Source organism: Thermobia domestica, chromosome 6 (assembly GCF_964235325.1).
Source record: "Thermobia domestica chromosome 6, izTheDome1.hap1.1, whole genome shotgun sequence".
NCBI lineage: Eukaryota > Metazoa > Arthropoda > Insecta > Zygentoma > Lepismatidae > Thermobia > Thermobia domestica.
Genome location: NC_137459.1, coordinates 28,462,109 through 28,484,462, shown reverse-complemented (window position 1 = coordinate 28,484,462; position 22,354 = coordinate 28,462,109). Strand labels below are relative to the sequence as shown.

The following is a 22,354-nucleotide window of genomic DNA, read 5'->3' as shown; positions in this document are numbered from 1 at the left end:
AACCGTGGGTAAAAGATTAGTCTCTGCTCTAGATTAATTAGTCACATGTGATTAACTTCGTCCAATACTACGTCCTAATCTGAGTCTCTGAATACAATTTTGATAACCATCATTTAGTCAACCAGTAGTATTGCCTTAATCAGCCGTCAAAACGACTCTGCATAAGGTCCTATAAATCACGTTTGGTACTAAGATGTCTGTGTCTGTATATATAATATATTTCACACTTTATTGGAGACAAAATTGCTCTTTCTAAAAAAGAAAAAATGAGGATTAGAGAAGCTGTACAACAGCATAAACTGAAAACAACAGCTGTTACCAATAGAACTCTGATCTGGGTGGTATTCAGAGAGAATTCGTTATCATTATTTAGTCACCGACTAGTTAGTGTCATACTAGCAAATCAGTAAGGAAGGTGTGCTTTTTGGTATTCAGAGTCTACTTTGAGTACAACTAAAAATTGATTTGGGTATGATTAACTAATATAACCCAATGTATCAGCTGACAAAAATAAATGTGGCAACTATGGAAAAGAGATGTGCGCATGCGTAGTCTGTAAAAATCGAAATACATGACATACGAAATCCGAAATGTGTCGCACAAGCTAAACCGTGGCTAAAAGGGTACTCTCTGCCCTAGATTAATTAGTCACATGTAATGAACTCCGTCGATTACTACGTCCTAATCAGAGACTCTGAATATACTTTTGATAACCATCCTTTAGTCAAACCCGTAGTTTGCCTTAATTAGACTTCAAAACGACTCTGCATAAGGCCCTTTGTATTTCGTGTTTCATATATTTTCATTTTTACAGACTACGCATGCGCTCTTCTACTTTTCCGTAGTTGCCACATTTATTTTTCTCATCCGACGCATTGCGGTTATTGAAGTTAATCATGCCCAAATCATTATTTTAGTTTTATTCAAAGTAGATTCTGAATAACGTAACGTGCACCTTCCTTAGTAAAGATTTAGTATGCTTACTAACTAGTCTGAGACTAACCCTCGATTAAGGAATTCTCTCTGAATACCGCCCATTATTTTTAAAAGAATTATTTCGGTTGGTGTGGCTAAACCTGAAACCTGTGGCTACACAGAAAAATTCATTACAGAATTTCTTCCAAGGAGATAATTCCTTAACGATTTTCGTCAACACGACATAAAATTTTCGTTTTAATTTGCGATAATCAGCATAACAGTTAAAATTGCTGATTATTTTTTAAAAAAATGTGTTCTGTGTTATCGCCCAAGGTCCTTGTTTTCACCTTATTTTCGAAGACATTTATGGAGGGACAGGCCGGATGTGTTGAATGTTCGGTTTGTGACCTGGCAACGCTCGATCATTCATCCAAGGGTAAAATGGCGGAAGGATTTAAGTGCTGCGGTGTTTTAAGAAAATTTCATCTTGATGTGCACAGCTTAAAACAGAACAAATTTCTCTCAGTACCAGTTTGGTATGGCCTGCGTTATAGATATGTTTATGCCTATGTGGCAAAAAAATTTAACTGCCGTCCAGATGATCTATTGTTTTACACAAAAGGACACTACATTTACAGGAATGATTTCGTTGGGTTTTTGGGCGAGAAAAATGATGACTTATTGTACGTATTTGAGGTACAAAAATGGTAACGTATTGGGACATGTAAGTATAATCTTTTTGCATCAAGTGACACTACAGTCACATGATTGATTTAACCTAAAAACAATTTTGTGTTAATAAACGAGTTTAAATCCAGTTTGTGAGACTATAGTACGTTATGTATTTCTTTACGAGCAGACGGTTCTGTACGAAATAGTGCAGATTTCTTGGGCTGATGTTTAGTTTCTCCCGCAATATGGCACATATAAGATTTGCAGTGTGACTTAACATAACTGAGCGAACGAAGGGGATTTGAAGCTCCGTAAGGGTCGTTGTTTTGGCATTACTCGAGCAGAGTGTTCTACCAAAATTTAACACATTTCTTAGATTTTCAGATTCAGTTAGGGTAATAGTATACATGAGAACCCCCTGATCTGCGTTTCTTCTGTGTTGTATTACCACTTCTACATGAAATACCATAAATTTTCTACGTAGTGCAATAGTAAGAAGTATCCATGTGCACAAGACATGCGATATGCGTTAAATTCCACCCCACCCACAAATAGTCATAGATAAAATACAAGGGCACTACACATGCAGATATAAAGTACAGGTACGTTCTTTTTTATTTTCGTATCAGTCGATAAGTAAATAAAAGTCGCTTTGTTACCCCCTTTGTAAGTTCGTACATACTCAGTGAATAATCCCTAAAAGTATGAGCGTCCTGCTCCTTCGGGAACTGATGCAGCTTCATGTATACTATATCCTAAGCGAGTTTTGTATTCCTTTTACGGGGGGCGCGGTGGTAGAGCGTTCTCCGGTGCATGGGGTCCCTGGTTTGATCCCAGCTCGCGTCGCGTTGACTGTGGTGGACAAACACCGTGCTCGTGGGTTTTCTCGGGGTTCTCCCGTTTCCTCGCACTTTCTTCATTCCACCATTTCACTCATCTCCACCGTCTCCTTTAGCCTAACCGACATGAGTGTGGGACGTAAAACTTAAAGATTTCATTTCTTTTTTTTTTCCTTTTACCAGAGCATGCACTATATAAGAAGCTCCATTACTACTTGCAGTTTGACTTCAGGAGGGCTCAGTATAAATAGTGGGGATGTATGGCATGAAAACTACGATACGTGAAACACGAACCAACTTGTGTGCTAGGTGGCCACTAAAAAGCACCAATGCTATCAAATCGAGTCAAAGCAGGAGCGTAGCAAGAGGGCCCGAATGTAAGCGAGGGAGCGCATCCGTAGAAAGCAGACACGTAAGCGACGGGGATATACGCACAAATGAGGATAGTTGAAGAGCACGCTTGCAATACTTTCATTATTATTCAAAATACACTTTAATATGTGGAGCACTGACAGTAATTACTTATATTCACACTCATTCCTTCACGAATTATGTTTCACATCGTATATTACCTATAAATATTCAATTTGTTAAAACCACCTGCTCGAGTGAACGCTTTATCACAATTTATACGAAAAACAAGGTAAGGCCTACTTGATTCTGTAGCCATGAAACGAATTGGGGAAGATACTAAATGTTATCCGTAAGCCGCTGTAAACGATTACTGGGAATAAAACGGTTCCGACAATTCTGAATGAAAACTTCGGAAATACGATTTTCAAATAATGAATTCAGTCTTCCGCCATTCATCATTCAGTGTATTCAGAAGAACAAACTTAACCAATATAACAAATCATCAATGACTAAATCACAGTTACAAATAACGAACCGTAATCACTACTAAGTGAGTCGGAGTCACAACCAAGTAATTTGGGGGAGAAACTAAACGATATCTGGGCTTACTCTGAATTATGGTAACGGCACCGGAACCGTCGATGGATTTGGGGGAGATACTTAATGCCACCCAAAGTTGGATTGGTGTCTACAGATTTACTGTAGGAGGGCTTAATCGCTGTTTGTATTAATTCGCTGTGCGATTATGCTATAAAAATACCTTGTGTGCCGGAGTGTAGGTCCAGTATTTTCACGCTTAAAAGCGTTGAAATTTTGTCATTTATCAGGAAAGTCTCTGTCCTGACCATCATAAGTTGTTTCTGAAGAATTCCTCGATGTAGGTTTACTTTAGGAGGACTTTGCCGGTATGGAAACACTGTGTGAGGGAGGTGTAAAACCACAAAACAATCTGTGCTGGGTGTCCACTTATAGTACGAACGCCCATCTGTCAGCGCAGGAGATCCCAAACAGTAACATGAGGATGCGTTCGTAGAGAGCAGGCGCGTCAACGTTAGTTGATACGCGCGTGAACGAGCATGTTGCTAAAAACACCTAGGTTATTTAGGTTAGTTTCGTAACATACTGAGTGCGATAAGTTTCTTTTACGGTTGGTATAATTCCGACTGGAGAACTGGCTCGTTTTAGTAAAGGACTGGAGAACTGGTTCGTTTTTGATATATAACGTTTCATATGCTTTTTCAAACCATCAGCACGATATTCATATTTTGAATATGTAAGTTTTCCTCCATTTCTTTATTTTTAATGGCTTCCTACATTTACCACATTTTGTGCTCAATTTCCGTAATCCGTTCCTCTCGACGAAACATAGTAGCTCCTGCCCCACACCAAGATACGTTGTCATAAAATGGAAGATCGAAATGTTACATGGATCTGCCATCAATCAATATGGGTAAGTAATTTCGTAATTATAGCGTAATGTGTAATGTCAGCATTCCTTCACATAAAAAGTACCAACAAGACGCAGCTTTTAATTTGTAAAAATAATAGTTGCATTTGTTTAGTTTGTATGATTTTCACGAAAAATAACCGATTCACTATTTCTTTGTTCTACTTTTTACGTATTTTTCATATTTCTGGATCTATTCTCCGGCACTTACTTCCAAACAACGGGCCTAGGCGGTCACTAAAATCAAGAATTGTATCTAACACGCGTAAGGACAGGGCGGAACTGGTGGTCGTGTACGGGAGTGCGTCTCTAGAGAGCAGGCGTATTAGTATCTGTGGGTATACACGTAAACGAGGATAGTTTTAGAAATAATAATAATAAAAACTATTCACATAGCAATTCAGGCCACTATCTTCTTTATGGACTATTACATGGTTAAAAGCACACACTTTGGTTACGTTTTTAAATATTAGGAATGCTACTGGTAAATCCTGGATTATTTACCCATTCCTCATATTAGATATATTTCTTCTGTAAATTTTGCTGATCATTGATTTCACAGACAGGTTATTTTCTGTTAATCTCTGCCGCGATAACTGAAAAGTTGCAAAATTCACCATGAAGAATTGGTGAGCGTAATGGCTATAGGGTGTGATAGAATAGTACAACTGTGTAAATTGGTGTTTGCTTATAAGTATTGGATATGTTTTACTATGGCTGAAGGTTGTTCTATTATGGAGGGACTATAATGAGAAAGTGGCTAATATCAGTCAGGATTTTTTTTTCTTTCTTTGATTTCTGTGGTTTCGTATATGACATGCTTAATATTGCAGAGATAGTAAGAAATTGGTTGGAGACGTGCATCTAATATAAATAAAGCTCTGTGTTAATTTGCATATCCTTGTTGAGTTTGTATTAGGAATTAATCTACTGATTAAATAGTTAATTCGTCATTAATTGCCAATAACTTCGAGGCACTACTGTTATCTGAACTTTTTTGAACTACTGTTACTCAGGGAAAAAAAAAACTGACAATTGAGTTCCTTCCAGCTTATTTATGACTAACAGTAGTTCTTATGTAAGTCTTGTCAGTTAAGTGACCAATAGAACCAGTGACAATTTGAGTTGCAGTTTGCTCTATTTAAGGAACAATAGACGAAGAAAAGCAATGAGAAGTGAATGACGTGTGACAATCAAAACTGATTGTGGGTGGTAGGTTAATGTTTGTGAACGCTCGAAACAAGCAATCTCTAAATAGGCAAATAGCACGTACTGATGTTTCTGCAAGGAGTGTCAGTGATGTTCCATTTCTGAGGCCTGAACGAGATAATTAGTGGATTTATTTACCGTAAACTTCGTTGAAGTACACAGGCCTCGGACATGCATTGCTCATCACCAGGCATGTAACCATCTTCACTATGGTGATGATCTGTATTCAGATAAGTTTAAAAGTTCTGTGTAATCGGTTTAACAAATCGAGGTGCTAGCTTATGAGTTCAGTGGGTTAAAACCAAGGTAATTCACAAACTGTAAGAATAAATTATAACCCATCAGTGTACTGAGGATATGATGTAAAAATTGAAATTTCTTACCGTAATATCACGGAAAGAATTAGATTTATATAGGTTGATTTGGTCTTGGTATTCGTCGGGCTGTAGATTTGGCGTATGCTACATTTTTTAGTGTCGTTCTATGGATACCCTGAAGATACTACTCAATCAAGAAAATGATCCTCACATAGAATTCGATGTCCACGACTGCATATCCGGCTGGTCTAACCTAGTTGGTTTAAGTCCTTCTGAAATAACTGGCAGAAGTTCACAATCAATTTGGGACATCCCGATCATCAAATTGCACCAATCAGTGTTACTACAAGAAGTAGACAGCCAAGAGGACAAGGGCAGACTTCTTGACTCCTCATCTACAAATTCAGGTGCTTGGTTAAAGGCATTACCTTCACACAATCTAGGGCTGCACATTCCAAACGAAAGTTTTCATATTGCATTTGCACTTCGCCTAGGAGTAGACTTACGTGAATCGCATAACTGCTCTAAATGGGTGGATCAGTCAACCAGAAAGGTCTACACGGTCTCTCTTGCATAAGTAGTTCCGGAAAACATGTGAAACATTCGAACGGGAACGACATTATCTGGAGAGCACTAGCATCGGCGGAAGTTCCATCTCTTCGTGAACCTCCGGGATGTAACAGGTCTGACGGTAAAAGACCGGATGGCATGGTACCATGGAAAAGGGGAAGATTTTTCTCTGGGATTTCACCTGCTCTGATATTTTCGCGTCATCCAACCTTGTACTTTCTTTATCACGAGAAGGAGTGATTGCAACCTGCAGAGAATGCGAGAAAAGAAGAAAATATAAAGAACTAGTCGATAGATACATGTTCGTGACCGTCGCCATTGAATCAAGAGGTACTTGAGGCCTCGAAAGTCAAAATTTCATCAAAGAAGTAGGCAACGTATTGCACACGTTACTGGCGACAAACGGGCTACTAATTTTCTGATACGATGTATAAGCATAACTGTTCAGTGAGGCAATGTGGCTTTTATTTTAGGCGCAAATTATTAGAAGAGGTTTTCCTTTTGTAGCTAACTATGCAGAATTTGCTGTTTTCTAATATTTTTCTTTCTTCCTTTCTTACGCACTGTCTTTTATGTTCTTTTAGCTTCTCTGTTATTCTTAATCAAAGTAAGAAAAGATTGATTGATAGTAAATTTAATTGTTAAGCAAAGAAAAGAATATAATTTTAAATTTTAATAGTGAAAGAATCAGAAAATTTGCAAAGTTGCATGTAAAGGAAAAAAAATACGTAAAAAATATTCTAACCTAGAAAAGAAAAAGAATAAACTTTAAATGTTAAGAACAAATTTTAAAATTATTATACTTTCCAGAGCGTCAAGGAAAGTAAATTTCGTCGGTATTTTGCAAAAGGGGTAACTGACGTTTTAGGCGAAATTGAGATAACAGCATTTTTTGAACTTGAAATAAAAGACCTCATCATCATGCAAAACGGTTGTAACTACAATCCAGAGATAGATAGGTGTATGACTGACACAAAAGTAAACTGTGATTCTGTAAAAAGGGTATAAGTGGTAGATGTCTCCTTATTGCATATTATTATTATAGCTTTGTAATCTGTAAAAAGGGGATAACTACCACTTACCGGTACGCCTTTCTGTCTTTCACTTTACAGTTGTTTCCTTTTATTATGAATAATCAGGAATACAAAGCGGACACTTCTGTTTGTGAAGATGAGCAGTTAATAGTTGGAAGTTTTGATCTTCAACGCGTTCTCTCAAAACTACACACTGATAATACCCTTATGTATTATTCAAGGAAATATGCGTATTACAACAATCTTACAGTGTATGAAAACAAAAGCAAGAAGGGAACATGTTAGCTGTGGGGTGAAGTAGATGGTGCAAGAGGGGCATGTGAAATTGTGTCGTGCGTGTGGATGTTGATTCAAACTATTGAGAATGAACTGCAGCATAAGCAAACTCAAACAAACATCATCCTGACAACTGTCCCGGACAAAATAAAAATCGAACTATGATAAGCATGTTGTATCTTGCTGTCCAAGTTTTTTAGAGTATTAAGACCACTTAGCTCAAATTTCTTCTAATAGGTCACATTTATATGGGTGCTGACACAGTCCACAGCGCCATTAAGAACAGAAATGTATTAACCCCTTCCCAGTAGACCACTGTGATATCACTTGCACAAACAAGTCCGAAACCGTTTGTGGTGAAGAAGCTTGAATATTCTGATTTCTTGAACTGGCTAAATGTACAAAGCAGTGTGGTGGGAAAGAACATCCAGGATAGCAGTGGCATTAGAAACAGATTGTCTGAAATCCGAGGCTTGCGGTTTGCAAAAGGCAACAACACTATTGCGTTTTGGTATTCAATCAAAAAAGAATTCACCATCCCGTTCAAGCGCCAATACAATAATGTTCAACGTATTGAGAAGGCTTACAAACAGAAGCTGAAAATTTCTGAACCGAAATACCGAGATTTAACAAGACCGTGTGATAACATGATCATTCCCATTGAATTCCATCAAGAGTACAAGAACATAACCCACTGAACTTTAACAGAAGACTGCTTAGATGACAGTAACGATAATGATCCTTATGACATAATTGACTGATTATTGCTATCAGATAATGTTATCAGTAAAATGCTGTTAGCAATGTTTCATAACAGCAGCAAGTTCAGTGACGTAATTTTACTACCGTGCACAAAAGTGGAATATCAAGTGGATCTTGCATATTCTTCAACGTAGGCAACCAACCAGAAAGATTTGGTTGGTTGCCTGACGTTAATGGATATGTAGAGTAACGTGGTAATACACTTTTGTCCACGGTAGTACAACCTTATCTTTTGACGTCTACATTTTTTTTTTTTATTTCGCTCACTTTTGTAACTATAGTTAGTATGTAAAGAGTTCTTGTTGGTAAATGCAGGTTGTCAATAACAATTGCAGTTCAGTAGTTTCTTTCTATTATTGTACCAGATAACCATGCATTTGGCTCAAACAAAGGTGTTATGCAAAAAGGAGGTAACTACGTACACAATTTAGAAAAACAGATCTAGCCGCGAAGTACATGTGGCAAAAGTACCTATTTTTCTTGGAATTTGTGTAACTTCTTATACAGTAACATGTGTATAAGTTTAAAGTTGTTATGACCCATACATAATTTGGAAATAGTGGCGTTTAGTTCCATTTTAATTGTTAAATTTTATATGTAAATATATTTTTAAGGTTACCAAACTCTCCTTATTTCATCTATAACAAATTACTATCAAATTTCCTTTCTTTCTTCAATCACCATGAGAAGGGTTTTATTTCAGAAAACTGTAGAAGCCATCTTTAAAACTATGGTATAAATTGATGTGCCACCTCATTGGGGGTTAGAAGGGGGCGCGGTGGCTCCGTGGTAGAGTGTTCACTTCCGGTGCTTGGGGTCCCTGGTTCGATCCCAGCTCGCGCCGTGTAGACTTTGTGGTGGACAAACACCGTGCTCGTGGGTTTTCTCGGGGTTCTCCCGTTTCCTCCCACTTTCTTGATTTCACTCATCTCTCATCATCGCTGTCTCCTTTAGCCTAACCGGCATAAGCGTGGGACGTAAAACTTAAAGCTTTCATTTTATTTTTCTTTGGGGGTTAGATGTCCGTGCATATTTGGATACAACATTTCCGAGAAGGTGGGTCGGGCATGATGGTCCCATAAACTGGCCTCCGCGATCACCGGACATAACATTACTGGAATTCATCTTTTGGTGTTTTGTCAAGGACCGGGTTTACGAAATACCAGTGAACGACATCGCAGAATTACTGAAGTCATAACATCCATCCCTCACGTAATGTTGACTAACCCATCAGTGGAATTGGAATATTGCCTGGATATCCTTCTGACAACGAAAGGATCAAAGTAGAAATTTATTGTGTACACGTAAACTTGAATATGTTGCATGCAATCTATATTATAAAATTGAAAATGACTATGATTGTGAGTCTTGAACCGCCCGACCGATTTCGATCAAATTTTCAACGTAGATGCGGTTCTGCCCTGGGAGTGTTTTAAGCTATTTACTTTGACGGTAGAACTTAAAGGAGGGGGAGGATGCGGACGTAGAAAAAATAAATATAACTTAATAACTCCTGAACCATCCGACCGATCTTGATCAAATTTTCAATCTGGATAAGGTTCGAGACTGGACCTGGTATGATTTTTATCATTTCACTTTGACGGAACAACGTAGGGGACGGGGAGGAGGGGGAGATATACAAAAATCAATAAATATAAAAATAAAAGTGATTATGTTCGTGAATTAATTACTTTTGAACCACCCAATCGATCTAAATCAAATTTTCAACATATATGAAATTCAAACCTGGGAAGTTTTTTATCATCTCATTCTGACAGTAGATCTTAGAAGACGGGGATGGGAGGAGGGGAAATATATGAAAATGAATAAAACTTAATGACTCTTGAATCACCAGATTGGTCTCGATCAAACCTTCAACATAGATAAGGTTTGGGCCTGGAATGTTTTCTTCATTTCACTTTTACAGTGCAACGAAGGGTTGGGGAGATATATGTAAAAAAAAAGTAAAAATAAAAAAGTGACTGTCTTTTGACTTCATCATACTTTAATCACAGGATCCATCTTAATAAAATTTTCAATATGGATGAAGTTCGGACCTGGGGTGGATTTTTATCATATTACTTCGACGGTATAACTTATGGGAGGGTAAAGATATATAAAAATAAATAAAATTTAATAGCTCTTGAACTACCGGACCGATCTTGATCAAATTTTCAATCTAGATTAAGTTCAAACATGAGATGATTTTTGTCATATCACTTTGACGTTGTAACTTAAAAGAAGGGAAAGACTTTTACAAACGATCGAAAATGACCGATATTAGTATCGAATCTATAGTTTATGAGGTCGCTAAGATAAATAGTAACAGTTCTGATGCCATTTAAATCCAAATTAAGCCCCGCAAAAATTGTAGGAGGGATATATATATATATATATATATATATATATATATATATATATATATATATATATATATATATATATATATATATATATATAGTCAAAATGACTAATATCAGTGCCGAGTTCATACTTTTCAGGGTCGCTGAGATGAGTAAGTACACTTCCGATGCCGTGACCCGCAACATGGGAAGGAAAGGGGATATATAAAAGTAATCGAAAATGACCAATATCAAAGAGTGCTTTAGTAATAGTAAAAAGTAAATGACTGACTAACGAAACATATTACTGTTTTTTCTTAATTTAACCCAGCGAAGCGGGTAATTAATGCTAATTCACGATAAAAAGTATTTGTTTATGTTTCATATTTTATGCATATGCAGCGGCGGTCGCTAGGGAAGAGCCAGTGTGCCATGGCACTACCCCAAATAATACAAAAAATATTATTTGCCTCGTACTGAACAACATATCACTCAATTTGACGCACAGTACCTTAATTGTAGCATCAGCATTGCTTACAAGAAGCTCGCTTGAGTCGCACGATAATTGAAATGGTTCAGAATCACTAGAGTGCCAGATTTCTTTTGGCTCTCTCGATAGCCTGAAAACTGCTTTCTGCGCATGCGTATTATTCCCGGATCAGGACAAAAGTACGGAAAAATAAGTAGCGTTTTGTGCCACGTTCGAGGCAGGCTCCAAGCAGGAGCTTTGTTTCGGAGCTGAAGTCACTTGGAATTGTCACGTGACTCCTGATTAATTTGTTTGCATTGCAATGTGTTCAAGCTAGCTAGTGTCTAACAAAATATTATTTATCATTTTTTAACATTTGGATTTGATCCAAACAAGCCAGTAATTTTTCATTTTTTTTTTCTTTTTGTATTATCAATGCAGGTGTAGTTTCTTCCCGTGTTATAGAAACAAAAGCAACGTGTTGTGTGGTAGGGTATTTGTGATGTTCATGGACGCCCGAAGGGGAGGGGAGGGTGGGACCCGAGCCGCCACCCCTGGCTCACTAAAATGTATTAAATTTCTTAAGATTTTCGTGATGCAAATAAAAAATACCAAACGTAATATAGCAACCAGGGACTTGAGCCCCCCCTCCACCCCCTAGAAAACTTTCTTCGGGTGCCCATTGTAATGTTACATAGAGTAACGTGGGAGTTCTATATTTTTGCAAGTTTTGGTGTGCCTTTCAATATAGGGCTGTTCTCTACTTCTTAAAAAAAAAAAAAGTCTAGGTCGAAGTCAAGATAATATATTACGATGAATGTGATAAGTAATTTATTGAAATCTCAGTTTTCATTGCTATCATATGGAGACAAACTAACTCTTAAAAATTTAGGAAGACAATGCCTGACTTACAATTGTGTGTAAAGCAACTGACCCGTATTAAAGAACGATTGTGTCAATTTAACAAGAACATGTAGTTGAAAAACAGTTGGATTTGCAATTGTGATGAAGCGAATGCTTCATTCTGTTTTCTGTGTGTTTTGGTAGGAAGGGACGCAAGCTGGACAAATTCTAACGTCACTGACTTAGTGTACATTTGGAATAAAATTTTAAAAAATGGAAGTCAACATTACACTTGAACAGTGTATTTTGTCAATGTATATTTTATTTTAACATATACGTGTGTGTGTGTGTTAAAAAAAAAAAAAAAAAAAAGTTATTCTGAACACGAAGGATCGAGATGCTGACAGTCCCGAACACTTTCGACTTCCATCCGAGACATTCCATGTTCACTGCTGTTCGGACTTCTGTCTACTTGGACCCACCTTAAAGAATTGTGAATCTGAAAATTGTACTGGGAGCATGTCTGGGAATTATGCCCGCTAAGGAGTCCCTTGTATTGTATATTGCTGATTTAGATAGTTCTGAATAGTGTATATGTAATTTCCTTCACGGTGATATGGGCTGTCACTCCACTTTCTCGTATTCAAAATAAGACGTGTTACAATGTAGCTTCTACGATTTTGGGTGTCCATATCTTGAAACTATGCGCTTTTCCCTAGAGACCGATATGATTTTTTTTTCCTCTAATTTTGATGAGGAATCATCTGATACAGCTTGTCGGTATAGTTCGTAGCCATGTAACTATCACTATATATATATATATATATATATATATATATATATATATATATAGAGAGAGAGAGAGAGAGAGAGAGAGAGATAAACACTAATTAGTGTCTAACAAAATAATTCTAAAATGATGCAGATTGTATGTCTGCATTTTTCTTATGGCTTTGTAATTTTTTATCCTGTAAATTTTGGCACTACCACTTCATAAAGTCACGAGCCGCCACTGTGAATATGTACTGTCATCTTGCTAGCGTGATAATGCAGAGCTTGATGAGAGAATCTTTCTATAATAGTTTGACTTCACTAAGTAGCATGCTTCTTCTACAGCATCAATTATTAGATTTTACAAAGAAATTAGTTTTTCTCCCAATCTGCGCATGAGGATTTTCACTCTCCCACTTCAGTTTGTTCAGCTCTATGAGATCTATCAATTGGTACATGTCTCATCTTTGGATATTGTTTTCTTTAAACGCTAGTATTTATCATTATGTTTGAATCTTAACGTAACTTTTGTGTATGTATGTAGGTATGTGATCGTTTCACGTGCACATCAAATGTTGGAGCTTTCTTATGAAAGAATGTATTTGTTTTGCAGGAGTGTGAACTTCAAGCAAATAGCGACAAAGCACGGTTTTTAATAAAAGATATCTTCTTCTTCTACTTACGGGAGCGAAGATTCCTTCTGCAAACTGTGAAGACCATATTGTTATACAGTGGTCATAATAGTAATCCTAATAAGGTATGTTTTTACTATTACATCGTATAATATGAAATGTTGGATTCTGATCATATGCCATTTTATGAAGGAATTAGTTGAGTGTTAAAAACTACTTAATTTTTCACTTTAACTTAAAGGTCATACAATTCTTGGTAAGCTACCATTCTTATGTATGTTTAGAGTAGTGAATCTTACGCATAGTCGTTAAAAATTGCCCTTAATTTTATTCTTATTTTACTTATAACTTATGAACCAAAGGCCTGCATAGGCCAATACTTCATATGAGTACTAAGTTCGTGATGGTGTACCAGCATGCGAAGCGTGCTTCACATCAGGTGAATTTGATTAAACTCGAACATACATATTGTTCTTGTCATTGGTTTTTCACAGAAATATCAGATGAAGGACAAAAAGGGGGAATCGAACGACAACTTACAATATCTACCATATCCGTTATAAATAAATCAATAGCTTACCTCAATAGTTTACCACAACCTACTTAAAACATCCAAGATACAAATAAAGAACTATGTTGTGAAAGCACACGTTCGGTTCATTAGACAGGGAGGACAAGAAGTAACAAGCCAAATATTGAGAAATGCCTTGGCTCCTGTCGTAAATTTTTACTTTTATTTCCGAATTAATTTTATATTAAAATGTCATCCAAGAAAAATACGTGATTTTTGTGTAATTCAATGCATGAAAGAACGTGACCTGGTTCACGATTAAATCCTGTGGCCGTCTTTGTCCAAATATGGTTGTTTCTTCCATTTACTATATAACTAAAAAAAAAAAAAAAAAAAAACTTTTTCATTGTAATCTCTATATACCGTTATGTTGAAATCGCGCGTTAGTTAAACATAAAACAACTTATATAGGAAACATCAGTCACCGGTGACGAATAAGTAGATTCAGAACAAGATTTTTTATTTATTATTCACATTCAGAAATCTGTTTATGTAATTTGGAATTTATTCACGTAACTTCTATAAAGAATTACTTCTGCCCTGAGGACGAGGAACATGACAAGGACTCCTGTATCAACTTTTAGTCTTTGCCGTCGGTGGTGACGCTGTGAGGTTTCCTTCTACAGATGCTACTCCACCTAGCCAGGGAAAACTAAATTATGATCGTTAGCTTATTCTTCGCTCCACTTGTACTTTCTTGTCAGTACCGTGTACTTACATTTTGAGATTTTTTACCTTACATAATTTGAGTTTAAGGTAGCTCATCATAATATATTCTTATTCCCTATTTGTGCTATAACCAATGCCTAACCGGTTCTGATCTATCGATTGCAATAAAATCTTAATAGCTAAACACTGTTGGGTCTGGCCAATATTTGGATAAGTGAGCATTGAGGAATATCAAATGGTATTGACAGTGCAGTATTCACTCAGCTTTATGAGGGCAGTTGCGGAGCTATATGAATAAAAGAATTAAGGGACTACGGTCAAGAAAAGTGGCGACATCGGTGATAGAAATTACACTGTGGTCATCACATATCTTACAACTTAAAATTGACTGTAACACCACGTGTGTGGGTCTCCCATTTCGCCTTACTTTCTTCATTCTAGTTGTCACCGTCTCCTTTCGCCTACATGGCATAACCGTAGGATGCGAAACTGAAGTATTTCAGTTGATTTTACAACAAATTGATGGTTAGTCACCTTGAGCTCTTCGCTGCTTCATTCGATTTTTTTTTTTTTATTTTTTTATTTTTTAATGTGCTATAAACACAAATGCTATAATACGTTAGCTACACTTCCCGAACCAGTACACAACAAGATATTTTTATTGGACTTTTCCCTCTGATTTCTGTAGTTTCTTCATGTTTTTATATTGCGGAGCTAGTTTACAAAATTGTCAGAAGACGACCATCTAATATAAATAAGTTCTGTTTTAACTTGCTTATCCTCGTTGAGTCCCTATTAGGAATTGAGGTAAGTTGATTTTGAGTTTAACGGCCCTTTCAGCAGCGAGGATATATGAGACGGGATCTACTGAATAACATGGAATTCGAACCACATAAGCTCGCACCGAGAATCGAACCCGGGTCTCCCACGCCAAAGGCGCGTAGGCTTACAACTTAGCCACGAAGGAATTAGTATTAGGAATTAACCTAGTGATTGAATATTTAATTAGTAATTAATTAACAATCACTTCCAGGCACTAGTGTTATTTGATTCTTCTCGAACTACTGTCACTCAGAAAAAAATGGGTGTATTGCCGAACTATCGCAGAAAAATCGAAAGAGTGTCTGACAATTGAGTTCTTTCTGCTTATTTGTGACTGACAGTAGCATTCTTACCTAAATGATCTCATCAGTTAAGTGACCGGATGAAAATATACCAATGAGAACTTTGAATAACTCGAGAAACAATAATGACAGAATAGTTTTTCGAAAAGGGAAAAGAGTAGAATTTTATATCCAGCACAAAAGTAATTAGTCAGCTCACCTCACTGCACCTCCACGTATGCCCCTTTTGTTGCTAGGCAAACATCAAGACGGTACTCAACCTTCCTCCAGGTGTTGCGTAATATTTGAGGTATCACGGACCCACAAGCATCGATAATTCTTTGTCTTAGGTCATCCAAATCTTGAACTTGGGTCTGGTAGACTTAAGTCTTCACATACTCCCAAAGAAAACAAGTTCAAGGGTCAAGTCGGGCAATCTCGGGAGCCATGGAATTCAGCGAACCAAAAACAGCACTTCACTTTAACAAACAGTAAGAGACGCCGTTTTGCTCACGAGTAATGCGCATATATGAAGCCCTGTTGCATTCAATTGTCTGCTGAGCATAAAATTGTATGTATTTTTTGTTTTTTCTGGAAAACAAAATCAGAAGATTCCATCAGTATTGGTTCTTGGGTTATTCAAATTTCTTATTCGTATATTTTTATCCGGGCACACTGTAGAACCAGTGACAATTTGAGTTGCAGTTTGCTTTATTTAAGGAACAATAGAGGAAGGAAAGCAATGAGAAGTGAATGATGTATGACAGTTAAAAGTGATATGTATAATAGCTTAATCTTTGTGAACGCTCAAGACAGAAACCATCTCTATATAGTTGCTGATGTGTTGTGCAAGGGGTGTCATTGATTTTCCATTTCCGAGGCCTGAACGAGGTATTTGGTGGACTTATTTATTGTAAACTTTGTTGTAATACACCAGGCCTCGGAAGTGCATTACTGATCACCAGACACATATCTGTCTTCACGATGGTGTTAATGTGTGTAATCGGTTTTACAAATTAAGAAGTGCTAACTTAGAAGTTGAAGTGGGTCGAAACCAAGGTGATTAAAAACCGTACGAATATATCATAACCCGTAAGTGCACTGAGGATATGATGTAAAAATTGAAATTTGTTACCGTAATATCAGGAAAGAATTGGATTTATATATGTGAATATATTTTTAAAATTACCAAATTGTCCTTATTGGACCTTAAAACGGATTAAATCAAATTCCAACTTTCCTCAATCAGCGTGAAAAAGATTCTTAAAAAAAAAAAAAAAAAAAAAAAAAAAAAAAAAAAAAAAAAAAAACAATAGACGCCATCTTTAAAAACTGTGATTTAAGTTGATTCTTGTGTGAGTACTGTAAACAAATCCAACACACAAATTGAATTGGGCGATTACATCCAATATACGAATGTTCAAAAGTAGTATAAATTATTACTGAAAGCAATATATGACCTGTAATACTGCACAACTTGCGTAACGTATTGACCTCTGTTCTTTAGCAGTTTAAATTTATTTATTTATTTATTTTTGTGGTCTGTCTTCACACTTGTTCCCGTGTCTTCAGGAAAGAAACATTTCGTATAAGGTGACTGAGAACTACCTGGACAAGCTGAAAAACCGCTAGACACGTATTTAACTAATTTGGCATGTGTTTAGATTGTTACATGTTTCGTTTCTTGTGTTCATTTTATTTGATGAAGAGAACTGAAGCTATAATTAATAGCTGTACTTTAAATTACAGATTGTGTATACAAGATTCCTAGCATCCCTTGACAAAAACGCGTTGACGGCCTCAGTAGTTGCTCAATTGAAATGTGTGACGAGTGCTCAAGCTCCAATTTGTAATGTACCATTACAGTTGAAAGTAATGGCAACTTTTTTTTACGCACCCTGTACCTAGTAATTTTTTTTATTCGATTTCGGTTTAATTACACAATTTATTTACTCTCTTTACTTCAAATTAAATGTAATGAATCGAAAGGTTTCATTAGTAACCATATTCCCACTGAATAATATATTTATTTATATTTTGATTAAGTGTAAATCCCATTTTCGCATATACAAGTTGAATAGTTACAAGGTTTACCATTCTGACGTCATACCGAAACATAGTTCCGTCATTGGATATAAATTTTCTTAATTTCAGACCAATGTAGATTTTGGCCAGGTACCTAAACTTTCCCTCACCCCCTCTCACTAGTCCATAGTCACTTTCAGATTCGGTTATATCTAGATTTGACAAATTTCTATTTGTTTTGTAATTTCCGCGGCTAAAGTTTTCGTCCTGATTGGGGGAATTTTCCAACCCTTGTCGTTTTCGGCGCAATGTTATTATAATAATCGAAGACACACTAGCAGGAGCAGCTTGTGATTTTTGTGCCACATATTTTTCGGGAAGGATTCGAATTTCCAAGGAAAACTAAGGTAACATATAATGTAATTCAATAGTTAAAGATTTACAACGGAATAGAAGCCCGGAAAATCCACAAATTTTGATAAAGAAGCTGCAATTCAGTGAAATAAGGATTTGTGTTTACATGACGCCATGATGTTATCATTTTAGAACAAATATAGTGGAAGTGTGATTTTACCCTCCTCTTCTTTCAAACCATAGATTCAGTTAGGGATTAGGGGAAATACGACCTGGTTTCGTATATTCTATAGTGTATATTTTAAATGTGATTTTTTTTTTAGTAAGTGTCTGTATGTAGTAGGTTTTGTAATACTAACTATCAAAATGACGGCTTAAGTTAACTAAAAGGCTCCTATTCCCTTTCCAAATTGAACCATTTCTAGCGGGGGAATGGGTTAGTTATTGTTTGTTTTAGGGCCTTTTCCCCTTTCAGGGGAAGGGTCCCTCAATAAACCTTGTTAAGGTGCCTCTAGGGCATCAATCTTTAGTAATCATTTTGTAAACCTGTTTCAAGTAATTGGTCAGGTCAATTGGACTTAGGGTTAACTATTCTCATTTTGCCCCTTAAAGTTTAATAGAGCCAACTCTATATACCAAAAAGGAGTACTTTTCCCCAACATGCATGTAATTTAATGGTGTTTGTTTAGTTAGTAGTTTTTATGTGTAGTATTTATAGTGGTGTGTGTAGTTAGTAGTTCTGAGTGAGTGTGTGATTTCTATGGTTAGGACAGTGTAGTTCACATGCATTAGTTTAATACCATTTGTCTAACTCAAAGCACACTAAACGAGAGTAACTATTAGATTTCTGATTAATGAGTACAAGTATATATTTCAGTACACGGTAAATTATGCCTCCACTACAGCGCCACCGTGTCCATTTTCGGTAGTCAATTGTTTGTTGACTTTACGACATCGCCTGACTTAATGATTTAGATTGTTTGATTTTGGCCATTTATTCTCAAATTACATCCCGTGGACATGGTTTTCGGTTCAGATGAGTATACATTCATATAAGATAGCATGAGATCTTACTGTACTGAAAATTACAGCTTGCTAGGTCCAGTATTAATCGAAATATCCACTGAAATAAAGAATGCCTATTTTCTTAATAGAGGTAAAGTCCATATGCTGCTACTATTTGTTTCAAAATGTAGTTTTAAATTCTCTTTTCCCGTGGCTGTAGAAAATTTCCATTGTTGCTTTAGTTTTATCAGCAAATCAGAAATACATTAATCGTTGACAAATAAACTTTCAGTAAATACACGTATGATTTTTTTTTTAACTGCGAAGTAAATACGATTTGGGTGCTTCGAAACAAAGAGTCAGTGGTTCGATGAATGTTATCGTGTAGTGGTTTGAGCGTGATAGATTGTGATAATTATATATTTATTAGTGTGTAATATAAATATGTGTATGGCCTGCGTGTAAAATGTATGAAATAGGGTGTCTCTAAAATATTACTTCGCGCGAAAATGAGTAAATAATGAATGCATGTAATGATATATTAGTAATATGATATAAAATATGAATGAGATGATAGGACACCTATATTTAAATGGATAGGCCTAGTGTATGTTATATAGTGAAAATATGAATACGTTTACTAAAAAAAAAAATCTCTCGCGTTTTGACTCCTACACCAGTACATTCATACAACCAAGTTTGCTACTTGGATAGTAAATTGTAGTTGGGAATTGTGTGTTACTTCGCATTTAAGTACCTCATAGTAACAGCCACGGATCTTAAGCCTTTCATCAGATAGGGTAGCATCATGTGGGAATTACTTCTAAAGGTTGACAGAAATGATAACTAAGAAAAGATAACTGCTATATCCTGTGATCATCGAAAAGTACAGGTTTCGGTCATTTGTACCTTTAACATTCATTGCCTCTCCGAGATTATTTTTTTTTTTTTTTTTTCGTTGCTTACCTTATTTATTTATTGTGCAGTGTTCATATAGCTGACATCTCAGTTCGGACTATCCGATTAAATCAACCGCTACTAAATTAATATTTATGTCAATAGCGTACCCGGATGTCGACCCCTAGTCCCCTTAAGTATTTTCATGTCTTAGTTTAATTAGATGAGGGAAATTAACGACATCCCAGACTGTGGCATGTCTGCGCAGGGTAGCCATCGGTGATGTTTGGTCATTGAAATCACCGATCCAAAATTCAGTTTATTTAATTTTTTTTTTTATTTTGGCAAATCACTAATTAGGGATATCTTAGCTATTACTCTAGTTTCATTACTGTTCTGGATTCTTTTACTTTCCGAAAGGTCGGATGATTTTTTTTGTTTTGAAATTCCAAATTAAGACTCTACTCCAACCTTCCGGTGGAGTCCGGGATCTGCAAGGGTGTTGACCGGATACGGTGAGTGGTGGGATTTCCCTAAAGCCTTTGTCTTTCCGAAAATCCCATCGAGGACACAGACTCGTCTCAACTTTGCAGACACCTTTTTTCGGCTATTTATTTGGTAAGCCGAACCCCTTTTGGCATAAAAGAGAATATTTGGTTATAGTATGTTGTATACGTAAATTCGACCACTTATCTTTCGTAGTTGTAGTGTTCTGTCTCCTCTCTTTTTACCTATCCTTCTTCTACTTCTTAATTTTTTTTTAATTTTTCAACCTTTCCCCCCCCCCCCCGGTTCTGAAACTCATGAAAACATACAATGTTCATATCACTTATTTCGATCGTATGTACTAACTGAGACATCGAGGGATACGATTCGTGGAGGTATTTCAGCACAACTCAGGACCATTTTCGTGATACTCAACCCACCACGGGAGAAACTGACGAAGAAGGTACACTATGATTTCAGATTTCCAGAAACTTATTTGTTATTCATTGATCGTACAAATTATATCCATTGATTACCGATTTCTGGTTTTCTTTCTATTGATTGGTTATATGGTGTATGTATTAGTAGTTTGGGCCCACTAGTTTCGAATAACTGTAACCAACTAGAGGTCGTGGTCCATGTTCGGGCGAACATTTATTTATAATCAACAGGTGTTCGAGTCGCTGTTCGGGCGTCCATTTATCTGTAATCGCAGGAGTGCGTGTCGCTGTTCGGGCAAACATTTATTTGTAATCGATTGAGTGTTCATGTCACTGTTCTGGCGAACATTTATTTGTAACCGCCTGTAGTTCTGATCTGATCGCTGTCCTCGGCTCGTGGTATTACCAATAAGTATACTCCTGATACTTTAACTTACCTGGACAGGACGACGAAGACCTCTCCAAGAAAGGTTACAAACTGTTTCCCACAAAGCTCGTCGGTCTCAATAATGAGATGAGCATTAGGCGCCGAGAGGTTCGGGTGTCTCGTCTCGAAAACCTCACGGACGATCAGACGGTCATCCAGACCATAACGCACACAGACATCACTCATACACACAACGAAAACACACTGGATTAATTGACACTATACTTATTTATTAGAACACTATTTTGAAAAAAAAATAACGAAGAGAAATGAATACAACACTGGACACTAATAAATTTTGCCGCTGAAATTACGTTTTGCCCTATTCGGGAAATATAGCCCTTTCTATGTATATATGATTATAATTTAGGTATCACTATAAATACTTTGCTCACACCATGAACACACTTGGGGGATTCGCACTGGGGAAAAGTTGTCTGGATCGTCCCACGATGAACCCAGTTGTTACGCTGAACAGTCCTGCAGCGTAAAAGTAAATCTCGAGTAAATAAACGAAAAGAAGGTCTTCACAGTTGAATTCTGATATTGGAGGGCGCGTATATAACGTTTTAAACGCACAAGGTCTGAGGACCTAGGATTTCACTGATTGGGGCTAGCCGTAAGAAATCGTCCTTCATCGGCTAAATAGCTTGTGCCCCTTAACACAACTTATGTTTGAAGTTCAACGCGAGATGCGTGGTTGCATCTTCCAGACCTGTAGTCAAACTCCCTGAGCGTCCAAGCTCAAGCTACGGATTGCAATGGTCAACAGAAAAGTGTTGGCAGTTCATTTCAAAAATTACTCAGTTAACTCACCTGTATGCACATACAAACAGAATACGGAAAACAATTTATGTTAATTTTAGTCAACTGCCCATAATGCACTAGACACGGCGATAACACTGGCGTGAGAAAGTACAGA

At 36.7% G+C, this 22,354-nt stretch overlaps 1 protein-coding gene across 2 annotated transcripts in view; it reads left to right on the top strand.

Annotated features, from left to right (window-relative positions):
* Window positions 1-1,304: 1,304 nt before the first annotated feature.
* Window positions 1,305-22,354, top strand: part of LOC145687905 (uncharacterized) — an 84,934-nt gene continuing 63,884 nt past the window's right edge. The window contains exons 1-2 of one of the 2 annotated variants that reach the window (XR_014131807.1): window positions 1,305-1,642; window positions 13,437-13,580. Coding sequence is in view for 1 of the 2 variants with exons in the window: in XM_081761453.1 (XP_081617579.1) it covers window positions 1,457-1,642; window positions 13,437-13,580 (330 nt within the window). In the remaining variant the exon portion in view is untranslated. The remainder of the gene's footprint in view (window positions 1,643-13,436; window positions 13,581-22,354) is intronic. The other variant, XM_081761453.1, reaches the window with a different exon arrangement.